The 17,302-nt window shown below is 44.1% G+C and overlaps 2 protein-coding genes across 2 annotated transcripts in view; both read right to left on the bottom strand.

Annotated features, from left to right (window-relative positions):
• T265_06125 (hypothetical protein) overlaps nt 1-5,712 on the bottom strand; it is a gene marked incomplete at both ends in the record, with an annotated part of 28,722 nt that extends 23,010 nt beyond the window's left edge. Inside the window, 4 exons of the mRNA XM_009171311.1 lie at nt 4,051-4,154; nt 4,190-4,287; nt 4,325-4,506; nt 5,309-5,712. Of these exons, the coding sequence (XP_009169575.1) occupies nt 4,051-4,154; nt 4,190-4,287; nt 4,325-4,506; nt 5,309-5,712 (788 nt within the window). The remainder of the gene's footprint in view (nt 1-4,050; nt 4,155-4,189; nt 4,288-4,324; nt 4,507-5,308) is intronic.
• A 7,395-nt stretch (nt 5,713-13,107) lies between these two features.
• T265_13954 (hypothetical protein) lies at nt 13,108-15,492 on the bottom strand (the record flags this gene model as incomplete). Its single annotated transcript, XM_009171320.1, has 2 exons — nt 13,108-13,361; nt 15,344-15,492. Coding segments are annotated over 2 exons (285 nt in total), but the record flags the coding sequence as incomplete, so codon positions are not given.
• Nucleotides 15,493-17,302: the final 1,810 nt, after the last annotated feature.

Genomic DNA, 17,302 nt, shown 5'->3' with positions numbered 1-17,302 from the left:
TCGAAACCATCGGAGGGGTGCTTCTGCCGCGAACAATGTGATATTTTGGATGGCGCACTTTGTCGATAACGTTCACCATCATCTCCACGAGGGGTAAAAACTGCGTACTTGCTGTAAGGTCGTTATGGTTGCCATAGTTCTGTTCATCAATGTTTTGAGGAGGTGGGGTAGATAGCTACGCAGCGAAAGCGCTGGCTGATATAACTGATGCGTAAATACAGGTTGACAGGGGATTTTCCATTGCGGAAATTGGGAGATGAGCTCTACATTCAAGGCGATACCATTGAGGGCGCGACTAGACCATTATGACAATGTGTGTAACCACTGATGTGAATCCTCTCGGGGCCCCTTTCCAGATGGACGGCAATAACCAGCGTAGTTGAATTTACTGGCAATGGCCTCCACACTTCGTTATAAAGTCTTTGTTTGACTTCCCCTGACGCGTTTTCACAATTCGCGTGAAGGCAACTTTCAAGGCAAGGAAGTCAACCATTGTACGTAGCTGGAATCAGTGTCGCTTCTCCAGAATTTGCTGTAGAGTGAAAAAGGTAATTCACATATCCTCCTGCAGGATGGCACCCAGCTTGGTTTCCAGGGATCTGACTCTCCGTGTGTTCAGTCAACCTTCGAAGGATAAGACCAGAGAGCACATTTGATGCCACAACTACCGGCTGATTCCACGGTGGCATGGGCACCGCGTCCGCGCATCCATTTTGGAGACATGAATAACTGTCCACGAGTCCCTTCTGCAGTCACTTCCTCTTTCATCAGACAAAAATGTGTCTGATGAAGTCAGGGTATGGATCCCGAAATCCTAATCACGTTTGCTAATTTGCGTCGCTTGTGACGTCAAAGAGGCTTATCACTGGGTCTTAAGTGCTGTGTGTACCAGGTTACAGTAATGGTTGTGTTGTTGTATGGCTGCGACACGTGGCCTCTGTAGACGGATGATGTGAGACATCTTTAGGCTTTTGAGCCTCAGAAGCGTTGCTGGTGTCAACAGATTAGTAATGAGGTGATTAGACAACGGGTTTTGGTTGTGCAGCGTATACTTCAGTAGCGGAAAGCATCCAGCACAATCAATTACAATGGTTCGGACATTTTCTACGCATCCCGAATCGCCGTCTACCGAGACGAGTGTTGTTCTCCGTCCTCCTTCAAGAAGACGCAGACAACGAGTTGGCCGAAGGATGTGAAAGAGATAACGAAGAGCTTGGGTGTTGTTGGTGTTGCACGCCTTCCATGATGGGGTCCCCTTGATCCCTCCTGCACTTCGCAGAAGACATTGCAAAAAATGGCGACTGATCAACGCCAGTGGCGTTCTTGCTGTCAGCTTCTTTTCTGGATCGAACGTCTGGATGTGTAGGTACCTCAGAATGCTTGCGATAAGTCAATACCCGGTCCCCCTCCTCACCCACTTTTCCCCTTCAATTCATTCTAAGGCTTCAAGAATGATTGAATAAACTTTCCGGTCGTACGGCAGTGAAGCACCAGTATCAACATTGATTTGCTGCCTCTGATGAAGATGAAGTTTGCCTGAAAACGCTTAGGAGACATAGTGTTTTACGGTCTACTGCGGTTTATCATTTTGCAAGCTTTGTCGGAATTTCCTCCGGAACGGTTAGTTCTATGGTCGCTGTGCGTTATTCCCTCAGAACGAGCGAGCTGTTTGCCGCGTCAAATTGCATTCCTGCGGTGGACTTTTCAGGCGGATCTCGCGATAGTCACAGAAGCCGCGAAAATTCATTCCTTTGTTCTCTCTTACGTACCGTACCAATTATGTTCAGCTATAACAATTAACAACTCAACAGCCCACGGTTTAGGCCGCTCCCTGGTTAACCAGTCATCTCATTGGTATTGTGCACCCCTCCTCCCTTTGGTCAAAGAGCACACGATAAGATTTATTTGATCTAGCTTTACTCTGGCTCGCGACGAAGGGTTCAGTACATTCAATCCGAAGTCAACACAGAAATAAACAACAAGCTGAGAACACTGGAGGTTAATTAGCGTAGGGAGCCTAGCACTAGCCCCGCACGTCTGGGATCCCTACACCTCCAAACATCCATGCAGACAATACCAATAATGGCTGATGGCGAGATCGAAATTACCACCATGTGTTGCAACATCTACAGTTAAGTTTAGGGAACGTGACTTGGGCCCGGTCCGAGAAGGCCGAAAGAGCCGAGATTATCTAAATTTTTCCCAGTCCCATTACCTTCTTCCACGTCACACTTCCCCCTTTTTTCGCTTTTGAAAGCGCCCTTTTCATAACAGACGATAACTCGGTGAGCCCTGCTAAAGACCAAACAATTTTAGCCTGCAGTACAAGGTATACGTCTAAATTGAAGTACTCACTACTTCGCCGAACTTCCCCGTGAACTTTCGTTAGTCCCATCCCGTTCTTTCTAGGATTCTGATACATCGATAGTCAAAGATCTGAAGACATCTTTCCCAACGTCCATTTCTCTCAGCTATACCTTAGTCCGATATACACATCTTGAGAGTCCCAGAGATATGGTTTTCTGCACCATATTCAACACGAATCAGTAAGTATAATTCCACCCTTCAGTGACTCCACCTGCCACACTACTACCAAACTAATACAATAAACGAGATGAGTAAGCCGTTCCCAGGCCATTCACTCACAGGTATCGAGCACCCAGACGCCGTCTTCGATGATGATGATGAAGACCCAGACGAAATACCTTTTCTTGGATCTGACGCCGTCGTAATGTAAACAACATATAATTGAAATACTTCCGCCTCACAGTTTGCTATGCACTTCACATCTTAAAAGCTAGTGCTGCTGCAAGACTGCGTGGGCTTGAGTACAAGCCTCATGCTTGCGGACGAGCCGAGTGTGGTAGTAGACAAATTTATCTACCTGAGCGGATGTATCAGTCCCAGTGGTCTTGCGAGAGATGATACTACTACCCGGAATGGGAAAATCGAAGAAATGTTTGTGAGCCTGAGTCACCTGCGGCATAGGGGTGATATCAGCCTATCCGTCAAGGGTCGAACTTACAATGCTGAGGTGCGCTCCATATTACCATACTGGTCAGAAACATGGTAGCTACAAGCCGCGGGCATCAGAAGACGTCGATTGTTCGACTATCGATGTTTTCGGAGCATTGCTGGAGTCTGGTTAGAACACCGGATCAGTAATCCTGAAGTAAGTTGGACGGTTTTCGGGAGAGCTTACTTGCTCACGATAGATGAACTGATCACACTTCACAGGTTGCGCTGGCTTGGCCACGTGCTCAGTGTACCAGTCGATCGACTTCCTTGAGGGGCTCTCTTTATGCACAATCACGCGAAGTGTGGTTGTTGCGTTCAAGGGTTTCGATGATGCTTTAGTAAAAAAATTTTCAGCACGGAAACAGAGAACTACGTAAGATGAGAGCGAAACTTGGGGATACGTCTCCAGAACTGAATAGCAGGCTAACAAGTAGCTGCTGTTGAATATGTGTAGATTGCCACTTATGCCAAAAAAGCTACCACTTCATCTCCACTCACCAGGTACATTGCTTGCCTGTGACCTCAAGATACACATATAGGAAGAAATAGCACAAGATATGACCTTCAGCTCGACCTTGGCAGGCTGGCACAACAGTCGACGAAAAAACCACCTGCTATCCTAGAAAGCCGAACTAATGCACAGCAGTCCCAGCCGTTGTTGCATGCACATGCATACCTGTCTAGCATTTACCAACCACGAATCTCGATGCGTCCTAGGCACCGTCACTATTCTTAAAGTATTTCACTGACTTCAAACTAGTCTTTAGACAAACACGAGCGTCTAAGGTTGACCTACCAATTCTAAACTTGCTAACCCCTGTATATGTCTAGACGTAGATCTTTTTGCAACCTGAAGCATCCGGGTGCATTTCTCTTATGTCACATCCCGGATATTAGACACTAATGTTCTTATCCAGACGTGGATCCGGGGTAGTAGATCAGCCCATATGTATGCGCCCAAGAACACGTGGTTACCGCAATAAATACAAAATGGCTACATGGTACTGAACCATCGGTGGGGAGCAAACTTACCGAACTGTGACCTTGAATTCACGTTGCGCATTCGCGATGACTTGTGTCAAGTATTCTGAGGGTTGGTAAAATCCCAGGAGCAAAATTTCAAATAAACCAGGTATCTGTCATACATTTGAGACTATCGGAAACTTATTACCTTCGAAAATGCCTCTATGTGGTGATAAATCACTGGGAAACCACCGACAGGGAACAGGGGTTTCGGAAGCTCCAAAGAGAGCGGACGAAACCGAGTACCTTCGAGCAGCTAGCCAGCTAGAATATCTATTGTTACCTTTCCCAGGTCCACCGATAAGTATTATCGCTTTAATTCGCCGTCCGTTATCCGCCATACCATCATCATTGTAGGCACTCGTCGGCATCGGCTGAGGGAAGACGTATAGGGCGCCAAGGTCAAACGAGTGACACAGTTTACAGTTCAGTTCACCTCTCAATATTCGCTCTTTGGATTGATTTCTGGAAAGCTACAACGTTTCTAAGGTTGCCATATTATGGAGGAGAATGTATACGTATAATAGCCTATTCTGAAAATTATCTACATGGACGATTCATTTGAATGAGCGAAACTTCAAAGCCATTAGACACCACTGAATGTGAATACGCTGCCTAATACAAAAAGATATCGTAAATGCGGAGAAAGGTGAACCCCTTTTCAATAAACGGAACTTGAAACATTTTGGTGCAAAATTTTGTATTTCACTCTTGAATGTTTTACACAGAAGGGCGTCGTGCCTCCAAGAGTACCACCTAAAATTGCGTAAACTAACGGGTTCGTGGATTTATACACGAGACCGAGGATTCCCCCAAGATTCCCGGGTCAGTTTTGCGCTTGTCGTTCAGCGGCTGTCGTTCACCTGAAAGGCGTAGGTGAAAAAAGTGTGCAGCACTGCGTTTAAACTCCCCGGCGAGGGGCGGTGTGCTTGCCAGTGTGAGTGTCAAATAGTGCTTTGAGCTGGGCTCTGGAGTATGGTGGTAGGTCATTCCACGCAGCTACTACCCGAAATGGAAGGAATTTCGCCGAATTGAAAAGTGCGCTAAGACCTTGAAAATATTCTTATCATGTCCCCGCCGTGTTTGCTGGGTCAAGGGTGCAAAACTTTCGGGCCGACTTCTCATGGTGCAGTGAGAAGGACGAGTTTGCGGAGACCTTGATGCCAAAATCCTTTTGGCATCTACCCTCATAATGTTTTCTGGTCCCTTTTCACCATGCATAACAAAGGCATTCGTTGAATCACCTCCAAACGACACATGGACGCACTTTTCATCGTTCAGAGGAAGGTGCCAGTCCAACGACCACTGCTTGGCAGCGTCTACATCCATTTGGAGGGCACCGGCATAGGAACTCCAGGATTTCGAGTCGTCCGCACGAACATAGGGAAAGTCGTTGACGCATTCCAGAAACAGCAGTGATCCCAAAACGGAGCCTTGAAGAACCTCAATGGAGATCGGCGCTGGAGAAGAGTAGCCCGAGTCTATTCTCACTCGGAATAATTTGTCTGATAGGAACGCCTTGATCCAGCGTAGGATTTCCCCTTGAATTTCGTAAGATTCGCGTTTTTGAAGCAGCGGGAGGTGTGGGACCAGATCAAAGGCTTTTGAGATGTCGAAAAATATGGCATCCGATATGAGTCCCTCCTCCGTGGATTCGGTTGAGCTTCCCATAAAAAAGAGCGTGTTTTTGCGCAAGAACGGTTTGTGGGAAATCCGTGTTGAGCTGGAGATATCAATTTCTTGATAGTAAGGCGATCTAGGATAGCTCAATTCAGAATGCGTTCCATCATCAAGCACGGTACGCCAGTAATGTTTATAGGCCCGTAACTCCCAGGCGATAGTCAGGCACCAGTTTAGTGGATTGGTGTGACAATCGCTTCATTCCAAGCAGAGGGAAGGCGACCTTCTTTAGGTGACTGGCGAAGCCCCAAGTTTGAATAATTTGTCAGTGTGAACGGCGTTTCCTTCAGGAACCTTGGATGGACCTCTTCGGACCTCTCCCACCGTGAAGGCCAAGTCGGTTAGAGGACTGTTCGTGGTTACGCCCTGACAAGACTAAATGTGGCGAAGAGGCTACAGCTTAATACAGACCTAGATAGTGCTCTCTGTAGACCTCAGATATCACTGTTGGGTCACTAGTAGATCCCCCATTCCTGTCACTCAAGGGGAACGCGGATGGCTTGTTTCTGCGGCGATTTATTTGAACAGTACATTTCTGTTTTTCCTGGCCAGGTCCTAAATGGTGGTCTGTTTTGTATGCTCCATTGGCGGATCTCTGATTTACGGCGGTTCTGCATTTTATTAAATGCCAGCTCATTTTCAGTGTCGACTTTTTAACAAAACTTGAGACCTCTTTTCCAGAAGACACCGAATGGTAGCTTGAGGCCCATCCAGCTGCGTATTGGTTTTTCTGAGAAAAAATCGCGTCGGCCGGCTGCAAGATCTGGACAATGGTCCTGTATATGTCTACCACTAAAGCTGGTCCCAATTTAACTTGTTCAAGAAAGATGTGCGTTCCCGAAATGTCCACACGACGGAAGGTACGAAGCCACGCTTGAGTTTCTGGATTTCCGGCTCAGTAGCAGATGAAATCGAAGGTCAGCACAGAGTGGTCGCAGTGCCCCAGTGGAGCGTCGTTAATTATCACTTGATGAACGGATTGTCCTTCGTCGATGATGACTAAATACAGAAGAGATGATAATTGACCTGCGCGATATGTAGTGGGTGCAACGACATTTTGAGTCCAACCGATCTGCTGAACTACTTCCATCAGCGCCGCTGTAAAGAGACAACTTGATCCGACGCGCTGCAGCTCAATCCGGGAGGCCTTTGGAGCGTTGAATTCGCCAACTAGCAGATGAACGAGGTTGTACCCGGAGGAGAGTTGCTCAAGGGTTCGTATGAGGAATTGGTCATCTTCAGGGAGGGACTCGTGGGGCTACGGTGGACCACGCCGAGAAGGAGAGAATCGGACACGCGCAGCGGGATTTGGATCTACAGGGCATCGCAAAAAGGTGCACGAGTAGTAGTAGAGAGGACAATCGCAATGGGCATGGCTGCATGCAAGTGCAAGCAATCCCACCAGCCCTACCTCATTTTGAGTCAGCTCGAACAAAAGAGAAGTCGTCTATCGAGATCTTCACGTCAGGTGCATCCGGTGTTAGCCAGGTCTCTGTGATGGTCACTATGAACGGCTGTTCAAGGCGAACAGTCTCCTTAATATTGCAAGCTTTGTTAAAGTGGATGAGGCAATTTGTGGACAAGTGTCTCAACACTGCCTTCGTCGCCTCCGAGATTGAGGAGCCGAAATTTTGTAACCAGAGATGTTAGGAGACTCAATAGTTGTACGTCGGGTTTAAGTCCAAAGTTCCACAGAGGCCTCCGAGGCACATTAGTCTGCCTCCTGTCTTCAGGCTTTCGAGGGCTGCTTTTAATTTGCAGCGATTTTTCGCTCCTCGATACAACGAATTTTCGAAGCCACATCGAACCCAATGGATTTGCCCTTAGCCACTGTCCTTGCCGAGAATGAGTATGTGATTAGTAGTCGAGCGATCGCAAATCCTTCGAACCTGAATTAACACGTGGTCATTTTTCCTTGTGTACAACCTCCGGCCTCACAACAGGCATGTTCGCATTGGGACGAGCTCAAACGTTGTAAATTTCATCTACCTGGGACATCACTCTATGCGCATCAAAGAGAGTGTATCACATCTGAACTCGAAGGCTTCCTGTTTGTATTCCAGAAACCAATCTGAGCAAAGAATCTTACCTCGGAACTGACAAACCCAAAACCAAAAGCCAAACGGAAGCCGCTCAAAATTCTAGACAATTTTGCATTTTCACAAATGACAGCGCTGCATATAAAATACATAAAGGTCCTAACCTGAGTTATTAATTAAATGCAACAAAATATAACTGGAGTTCGTTAGGGACAGCTAGAAAATTGAAAAAATTCAGATGTTTCTGAATTGATGGGGTTTTAAAAAATTTGCGGTGCATTTTATTCTTTCGTCAGGTGGTTTACTAAGTACTTATCATAGGTAGATGTCAGGAAGTCGTCTTTCTTACGGAGATTTTTCCCTGGTGATTTAAGAAGGTAATAAATTACCATTAATTTGGGGAACCACGCTCAATGGAGGTTTCAAAGTATATTCATCTCCAGACCTCGACCCCTAAAGGGGAGGAGTTTAAGGTGAGCTGCGTGCCCTACGATGGTACCGAACTCCAGTATTCTTCATCAGTTTTCTGAAGAAAGTCTTCAGCGAAGCACTACAGCTTATGATAAACGTTGAAGACCGAGCCCAAGAAAGCTAACATGTCGTTTCATTACATCTCGACGCTCCTCGTTTCATCTTATTGACCACTGAACTCCGCTATGCACTCTCAACGCTTGTGCAATTATATCATTACAGCCTGTTAAAACAACCTAACACAGGAAGCTGACGAGCAATACGACCGGACGGGAAAGGTACACCTCAATAATCACAGTTTCAAATGACTGACCGGGGGTAAAGAAGACGACCGTCATTTATCATCGGCAATCGTGCACAACTATTTGACAACTGTCAGCGAAGCATAATATAACTGAGATAATCTTGAATCTTTCAACCTACTGGTACTCACTGTGGGTTGGACAGGAAATAAGAAGAGAAACCACTGCTTGAGATGCTACTAGTCGGTACCGACATCGTTTGATTCATAGATGGATCAGTTGCGACCCGGTAAAAGCTGTGACAGTGATGACGCTTATAGTGTGTTCCACAAGCTGGTGTTTTTAACGGGCATGGCTAATCTACAGAAGCTCGGGCGCTATGAAATTACACATTTATAAATTTGGATTTTTGGTTAGGAGGTTGAGCATATTCGGCCATGGATAAAAGATGCTTAAAATAATTTCTCCCATTGTACAGTGAAACCACTGGTTCCTTTCTAGGCAGCTCAAGCTAAACATGGTAGTTTGGAGAGGTTGAATAATCGTAAATCCCCTCATTCATATTCTTATCTTTCTTCTAAGATTCCGATACTCTTGAAATCCAAGTGAGAATCGTTTGCTCGACTGCTCTTCACTAGCATTTGTTCATGAGTTTCATGTGCAATCCATAACCGCACACCATAGTCATCTGGCTGTAGCCTCTCTCACTTCCACTAACACCACCAGTGTTACCCTAAAACGTGCGGCTGTTCAGGCAGGATTCATTGTCTAGTTGGAACATTTGGAACGGTCGGCTTAAGTATACACAGATATGTCTACATGTGCTCTCTTCACTTCTATCCCTATTCCCATGCAAGCTCCCGATAACCCTTGGTATCTGAGAGCTTTTACTTCCTTTCTGCCCAACACTCAAATCTTCACCCCGCCAAACTTGAACTAATTCCAGGCTTCATTCCAACTCACCGTCAATAGCTCTCCTCCGTACCCTTTTCTTTATTCATGTCAGTTAACTGCTGCTCACACACAAGCGCAACCTCCTGTTAAAACAAAGCTCAACACTAGGCTAAAGCGCCTCAATTCTCCATTAAAATGAATTTTTCTGGCATTTTTTTTACCCTACCGGGACCCTGATGAATAAGCCACCATTCGCTTGCCATGACACAGTGAGTCCGCATTCATATATTGCGCTTTCTGTTACTGCTTCATATAGAATAGCTATGCCCCGTCGTCTAAAGTGCTCAGGACCACTTCAAATGACATTTTCAGCCCCTCGTTTTAGGAGCCTAATCTCAAAACAGCACCCGACTATTTGACCCAAGCCTCTCCAGAAACATGTTGCCCTCCACAGTAGCCACACAGCAGCCTTTCATGTTTATTCCCACATTGTTGCAATTCCCTCGCGAAGGAAGTGGACCTTATTGTGCTGTGAATGTTTGCGCATATCAGCTCTCTAGTGAGCAATACTGGAGTATGCTTATGCGAATTTCGCAGAATATTGCTGGGTTGGTTAGTGGATGGATGTTTGATAATCAGCTTCCTGGCCTGCTAGGTTGGAACCAGCGTGCCAACCTTCTGCTTAAAACGTTAAAAAGTTAGGTTTCTTCACCTTCCGGTACCTTGTGGTCAAGTTCTGGGGCCAAGGACCTTAATGGTATTCTCATCTGGGTTTGAGTGTCATGTCTGTACTTCAACCCACATAAAGCATCCATTTCCGCCTTGTGTTGCCTTATTTGCTGCATACAACATGGTATATAAATGAAAATTGCTAACATCGATGCCTTCCGTTAGTTCCTATCCTTCTCCACACTGTAGAGTCCCGCTATAAGGCCACCGGTCAGATACCCGAAGGCGGAGAGACCTTGAGTACACATAACCGTTTCCATGTGCCTCTATTTTCATTAATCAGAGGCCGCTTCCACATTTTCGCAGTCTTTAATCTCCGAACACTTGGGCGAACTGTCAACAGTCAACTTGTGCGCACACTCTTGATACTTTAGCGTTTGCTAGATTCCAGAAAATGGAATAGTTAATTAGAGTTATGTTTGCTTACCGTCTGTAGATTATCGTCTGTGATTTCCAGGTAATTCTGATGCTGTTGAAGCTGAGTTTTTTTGGATTGATTGCATATCTGTGAAAGGTCTTTTTTGTACTGTGAGTCTGATTATTTTCGTAAAGAGTGGTAACGATTTAAATGAAAGCCTGCTTTTCGTTCGTTGTCTCCTCTCGTAGAAAGATTATTCTACTGATTCTCTGGAACGCACTTTGTATCAAAGACCACCATTTCAGGCATTCATTATGAAAAGTTCAGCTATAGTCGCAGGGGACTTCAGTATGCGGATAAGTCTCCTGATCTCAAGCGGGAAGAGATTTGGTTGGCACATGCCAGAAATTTGGCATATGTTGTTTCCGAGAGTGCACATACTAAGCTCTACAACTCATAGTGGTCACTTCTTTGGGACTGCAGCAAAATTCGTCTAGACTATATGTTGGAAGTCAACCCAAGCCAAGTGCAAATAGGTGGGCGTGATAGAACGAAAAAATTCAAATAATGATAGGGATTATTGAAGCCAGAATGCAGTTAAGCTCTACTAAGTCGAGCTATCACGGAAATCCTCTGTTAGTAAGCTAATCAAAAATAATATTTCGAGACGGAGTGTATCATTAAAGGAAGCGTCTAGATCACGTGGCAGGATAATTTTAACAGGAGTTTTGCAGGATGCTGACCCTTATACCTATATCCTTCAAATCTACCCAGTAAGCTCGAACCGTAGTGTGAGTTTAATTCCTGCCTTAGTTGCTCACATACTATCATGTCTTTCTGTCTTGAAATGACATCTGATCTAATCTTACACCTACGTTATTCAATACCGTGGTGCATATTTGTGTTCTGCGTTAAATAGATTGTTGGAAATCGTTACGGAGCAAGAAACATTTCAGAAAGCTGGAACCGATAGATTAACATACCTTCATAAATAATGTACATAAGGCGACTACCCAGCAAGGAAAATATAGGTCTGTTGTCTGCAATAACATGGCCACCGTTTTTGATCACACCGGCAGGTGAGACACAAATCCGTGAGAAGCAGGTGAGGTGTCACCTTTGTATACAGGTGCATCGACCACATCTTTACATTGATTTAAATGCTTAAACAGCGCAATGCCTACCTAGTGTAGCCGTGAAATAGTGCCCCGGTAAATTGTAAATACGATTCGTGTTCTGTATTCCTTAACTTTTGATCACCTGAGAATCTCCAAAGAACTGTCAAGGCGTATTGCTTCAACTGCTAGAGTCCGACAAATGTGCGGTTTCTCTCCTTTGCTGTTAACTTTTGTTGCCGATATGGGGTGCATAGTCTTAAGGATCAAGGCTCTGATGTAAAAAATACTATCTAGGGGAAGGCTTGAACCATGCAGACGGTTGGCTGTCCACAGAGTCCTTTGTAGGTTGAATCTCGGGCGTGATCGATAGTTCAGTGTATGCTATACCCCCAGAAAACTGAAAAAGTATTGCTTCATGATCTCGAATCCTCTTGTGTCCTTCCGAAGCTTCGAGGAGAGAAATCCGAGTTTGCTGATCGCTTGGTGGACATTTGGAGCTGCACAAGCCATGACTTTACCGTGATAGATAAAGCCAATGCACACATTGTGAGGGCAAGAGAAACATGCCCAAACTTGCAGCAGTTGTGGTGTCAGAAACAAATTGCACTGGGGATGAAGAGCCGTGTTTACAAGATATTTGGAAAGGCAGTCATAAGCCGTGGTTCCGAAAATAGGCCCATCAGATCCAACGACCCAGACATCTGATCATTCATGCCTCCACATAAAAACCAGCGTTAGCTGGCCGCAGCATATTCGCACAAAAGTGCTGCATAAGCGGGCACTCAGAATCACTAGAATAGCTCAAATCAGTTGGATCAGATACTACTTACCAAGCACCCACCAAAGACAGTTGTGTTTTCATCTTCGAACTTCTTTTGGTGAATGGCTCATTGGAGACAAGCCATGACATAACAACACAGAGTGAATGTGGTTACTGTCAAATTGAGTGCTGTTGGATCTTCGCGCCTTTCTGCTTTGGGTTTGTATGATTTTCCGTGCACGCGGTTAGGAAGCAGACATGACATGGCAAGTAACCGGTAATTGGGATGACCATTCTGTCACTTGCTTATAGAACTGTCTAGCTGAATATTTTTCTTTGCTGTGTTGTGGATTCATGTCGACTGACGCTCGTTCGGAACGCTGGACCGACCCCGCAAATAGCATCAGACTTTTGTATGGTGCTCAGATGCGTTTATCTCCTCGCTGTACGAAAGTGTACCAACTTGTCCTTGACCGCTTCAGTTAGGGACATACGGATGTTTTTAATGAGACCCTTATCGTTCCACTTTCGTCCCACCATTTTCTAAGTCATTCCTTCTCTTGACAATTAAGTACCAGTATTCGCCGTTAGTGATGATAATAACTGTTCTGCAAGGCGCGGAGCAAGGTAGTAACCACGAGATTCCTCTGCGAGAATATGAAATAAAACTTTTTGCGTACTATAATTATTACCAAAAGATGGCTTCACTATCGTAAGTAGCTCACTTTCGGCTTTCTCCGTATGAGTATTATCAAATAGGCACAAGAGAACACACAATTAGTTGAAAAAATTCACTGGGTAGAAAACTCAGGGTTTTGCAAAATACAGACCAAGCTAGTGTGCACGGAGCCACTGAGAGTGGAATAAAGGCTTTCCCGAACTCTCGGAATATTAGTTTACCCGTTTGGCTCGCAAGATATTCTGATCGGAATTGCGAAAACTGGACTCAGAGGAAACACTGCGACGTTTGACACGTGTTTGGCCCTTCGCTTTCTGTTTCCTTTTATCCAACTCCTTGGCAGATCCGATCTGCAAAATTATAAAACTGCCATCAGCATATTGTCACATTTTTTAAATGTGAGCATAAGACCATGTGGAACAGAAATCAGATAGGCACATATTGGATACCAAATGGGTACCATACTTATTTTACTATGGTATTTTATATGGTATCATATCTAACAAACACCCCACCCGGTTGAAGCTGAATCTCTGCTGTTTTTTATGGAGGAGTTCTATTATAAATAACCTGGGAAGCGCACATTCAGTATATTTTGTATTTGAAAAAAGTTATGACCAAGACCCGTTTTGTTCACTCCCATCATTCCCGCTACCGAAGTACTTAGGGCGACCCATCACACATGGTTTGCCTTAAAGCAGGCAATACTGGTTTGGACACAAACTAATGTATCTCTGGAGGTACTGGAACTATGTATTACTGACGGTTGGAACACAAGTCTTCACACGAAGAGCAAACCTTTGGTAGGAAAAGAGCATATTTAAGCTTTGTACATTCTGGCATGTCAAGATGCCTAATGTAGTTGGTTAGTCAATGATAAACTGTATTGTAAAGAAGCTAAACAAATATGCAAGTTTTATTGAAATATCGCGCTTTTACCGAACAGGCATTAAAGATGCAAAGTAAGTCATTTCTATCGATCTGTAGGACTTTACACCTGTGGTGAACTGAAAAACATCGTCCTTTATTAAATACATCGCAAGGCAATCTTGAAGATGAAAACCTGCTCAGGAATTTTACCCAAAACCTTCACAACCACGTCGTTTTGTTGATACTGTAATGACCTGAATGAACCAACCAGGCTGCGTGGGTTTGAATCCATGTTTGGCTCCGAATGCCTGATAAAGTTTGCAATGAACGGACCAATTAGCGCCTTATCGTGAACTGAAATTCTCCCTTACTGTTTGTGAAACAACACAACATAAGAGTGTAACTTGTGCTCCAATGAAACAGAACAACGCGTTTAATGCTCTGCTTCAACTGTCTATAGGCAGTGTTCCGAAATAACTTCTATTGTTCCTCCATATTCCACCGCATGCTTTCCACAGATCGCTTCAACGGAAGCTCTCTGACAGTCTAATTAATAAGCAGTTAAGAAAAGTCTTCATTCTTGACTTTTGTCGTTTCAGGTGTATTCTTTTGTGACGGATTGTCACTGTGTGCTTATTACTAGGAGCATGCCGTCCATCCGAATCATGTCAGTCTTGGTGAGGTCATCATGAGGAAAAGCATGAGTGATTACCCTAGGATCTACGTTGTTGACAAAGAAACGAACATCATTACATCAAAATAAATAGAGCCAAGCGGATTAAATTTGAGCAGATAATTTGTCTGTGATTATTACGGAACACGGTCGCATTTGATTTACAGTACCGGCTATATTGATTGAGTGGGTTACCTTACTACATCCAGCCGGTAATAGGCCTAGAATTTTTAGTTTTTTTATGTACCTTTGAAAAATAACATTTAACAACTGATGATTGTTCTGTGGCACCAGTCCTTCTGCAATTTTGAAGCTCACACTAGACTGAACTTTTTGGAGGCTAAAAAGGCCGTGCTAGGGTGAGACTGGTCAAGACTAGTTTACGTGAATCTGAAACATTTGACCAAGTTATACACAAAGTAGTTGACTGAAGAGTGATAGTATTTGATTTTACTGCATGTGTGGTAACTGGTTCAACTAGGCGAAAAGGCCCAAGTATACCGCACGTTTCCCATCTATTCCCAGAACAGAATGTAGGCTGAATATCTTAACTTAAGGAGACTATTCCATTAGCGCCGACAGTTCGAATAAATTGTCAAAATTCGTATTGCTATCAGATCGTCCATGAACGTAGATATCGGGAACATGCATTTATTGTATTTCCCACCTGGGACTTATTCATCGAGTTAGCCAGCATAGCCACGTGATGTAAACGATCAGTTTAATATATTTTACGTGATAAATCCCTCATCTATTGACTGCATTGAATACAGAGGGACAACAACATACCTCGGTTGGTTTTTGTTCTAAAGAGTATGCACTGAGCTCAGCATTCAGTTTGTTTACTTCCCTTCTGGATTCGTCGAGAAGCGCTTCCAATTTTTCACGCCTCAGACGTTCGTATTCCAGCTCAACTTTGCATGATTCCAGTTCGCTATTCCAATACAAACAAATGGGACAAAATAAAGAGCCTTATACTCTGTTAAATTCTTATGTGCTGTGCTGACTGAAATTATTGGGAAAGTTTTGAATTTTTGGCTATCCTAGCGTCTTCTACGTCCCTATAAACGAAATGGCACAGTATTTGGCTGGTGATGTAGTACCTGAACAAATGACTTAGATAGTTGTAATGAAAATATAGTAACATATTTCTAATTGCTACGTGCCTTCAAAGAACCGTGGACATTACATGGCACGAAACGGGCGATGCTTGACAAATACACTTATTTCCATGTCAGCTGGTTTTCCCGTGAGACTCAACTGATACTCTCGTCCACCATATTATTCAGGTTAATATGCGTAAAGGTCGCCTGTCGTGCTTTTGGCAGCACATTCAGTTGAATTGGAAACCCAGTTGATATGCGACTGAGTGTATTTGTCTACATTCTCTCAATATAGGTTCAAGCAGGACATAAGTTTGACAGAAGCTAGAGGCTTGTGCCTACCTGATAAGCCCCAATCGAGGTAATACCTGTCGTGGGCTGTCGAAGTGTTTTCAGCAACTTTGTAAGTACTTTCTATGAAAAAGGTGATGCTTAAATTTTTTATGTCAAGCGTTTGGATGAAAAGCTTACAGAATCACTTAGCAATCTGGAAAATATTTTCAAATAATAAAGAACCATAATGACACATACCAACACATCTTAACACGAAGGAGATTAAGAAACCGGTAGGAAATTCTTGGAAGGTGGGTGCAAAGTAATTTTGATAGGTAAGTGCTTTGGTTTACAATGATGTGACACTAACCAGAAACTTCAAATAGACCCGATTTTTGGCTCAACTAGGCATAAATAACCTATATTGAGAAAAATTGTACCCTAAATAATCAGTTACCCGCTTGCTAATGAGTTCACTGGCTCGTTGCTACAATGAGAAGAGCAATGTGATTATTCGGTTAAATAATTTATGTCCTCTGATCTTTCAAGTGCAAATCGTGTAGAAAACGCTTTCCTACTTATTCACGATTACTACACAATGGACAGTTTACTGTTTATTAAATTATCAGGTTTAGATAAAATTCATACGAATGGAATACAACTTTCGGAAATGCAACTTTGACAAAATGTTCCACCGATCTTCACCTTAGAGTTTAAAAGTCAGCGTATGAAAGCCATTACCAGCAAACTCAGCTGCGCTAGTCACTGCCGTCTTTCTGGATGGGAACCCCGAGACGGGCCACATCAACGGCTAGAGACATTGTCAGACATGGCCCAGTCGCACCTTCGATGGCGCTCGTGCATCAAAGCTATTGCCTTCAATGCAGAGCTCCTTTTCCAACCCCAACCCCACTTGACAGCCCACTGATAATGCTGGATTTATGCACCAATTTATCAGCTCCCGTTTGCAATGCGCAGCTACCTACCCCCCCCCCCCCAAAAAACAACACTGTCAGCGGCAGCTACAACCACTGTACGACGAGTACGCGGTTATTACAGCTGACAATGATGATGATGATATCACCCAACAAGTTGGTAGTAACGACCATACTTCTCAAAACCAGTCAATTTTACCCGTAAGTGTTCTAAATGACGCTTCATTTACAGATTCCGTTTCATCCAATTAAGATACACCTATACACCTTGGAAAAGCATCTTTAAGGTCAGTTTGTTTTGACATGTGAACCTGAGGAAGCTGGGACAAACAACCTAACTACAACCCGGCAATAGAGAATGCAGACTGATTCATTGCAAAAACCTCTGTTGCCCGAGAAAAGTCACCAAATAACGACCAGTTATCAAATCTCATGAA

The sequence above is a fragment of the Opisthorchis viverrini genome, assembly GCF_000715545.1.
Source record: "Opisthorchis viverrini unplaced genomic scaffold opera_v5_120, whole genome shotgun sequence".
In the NCBI taxonomy this organism is placed as follows: Eukaryota; Metazoa; Platyhelminthes; class Trematoda; order Opisthorchiida; family Opisthorchiidae; genus Opisthorchis; species Opisthorchis viverrini.
This window is presented reverse-complemented; position numbering and strand designations above follow the sequence as displayed.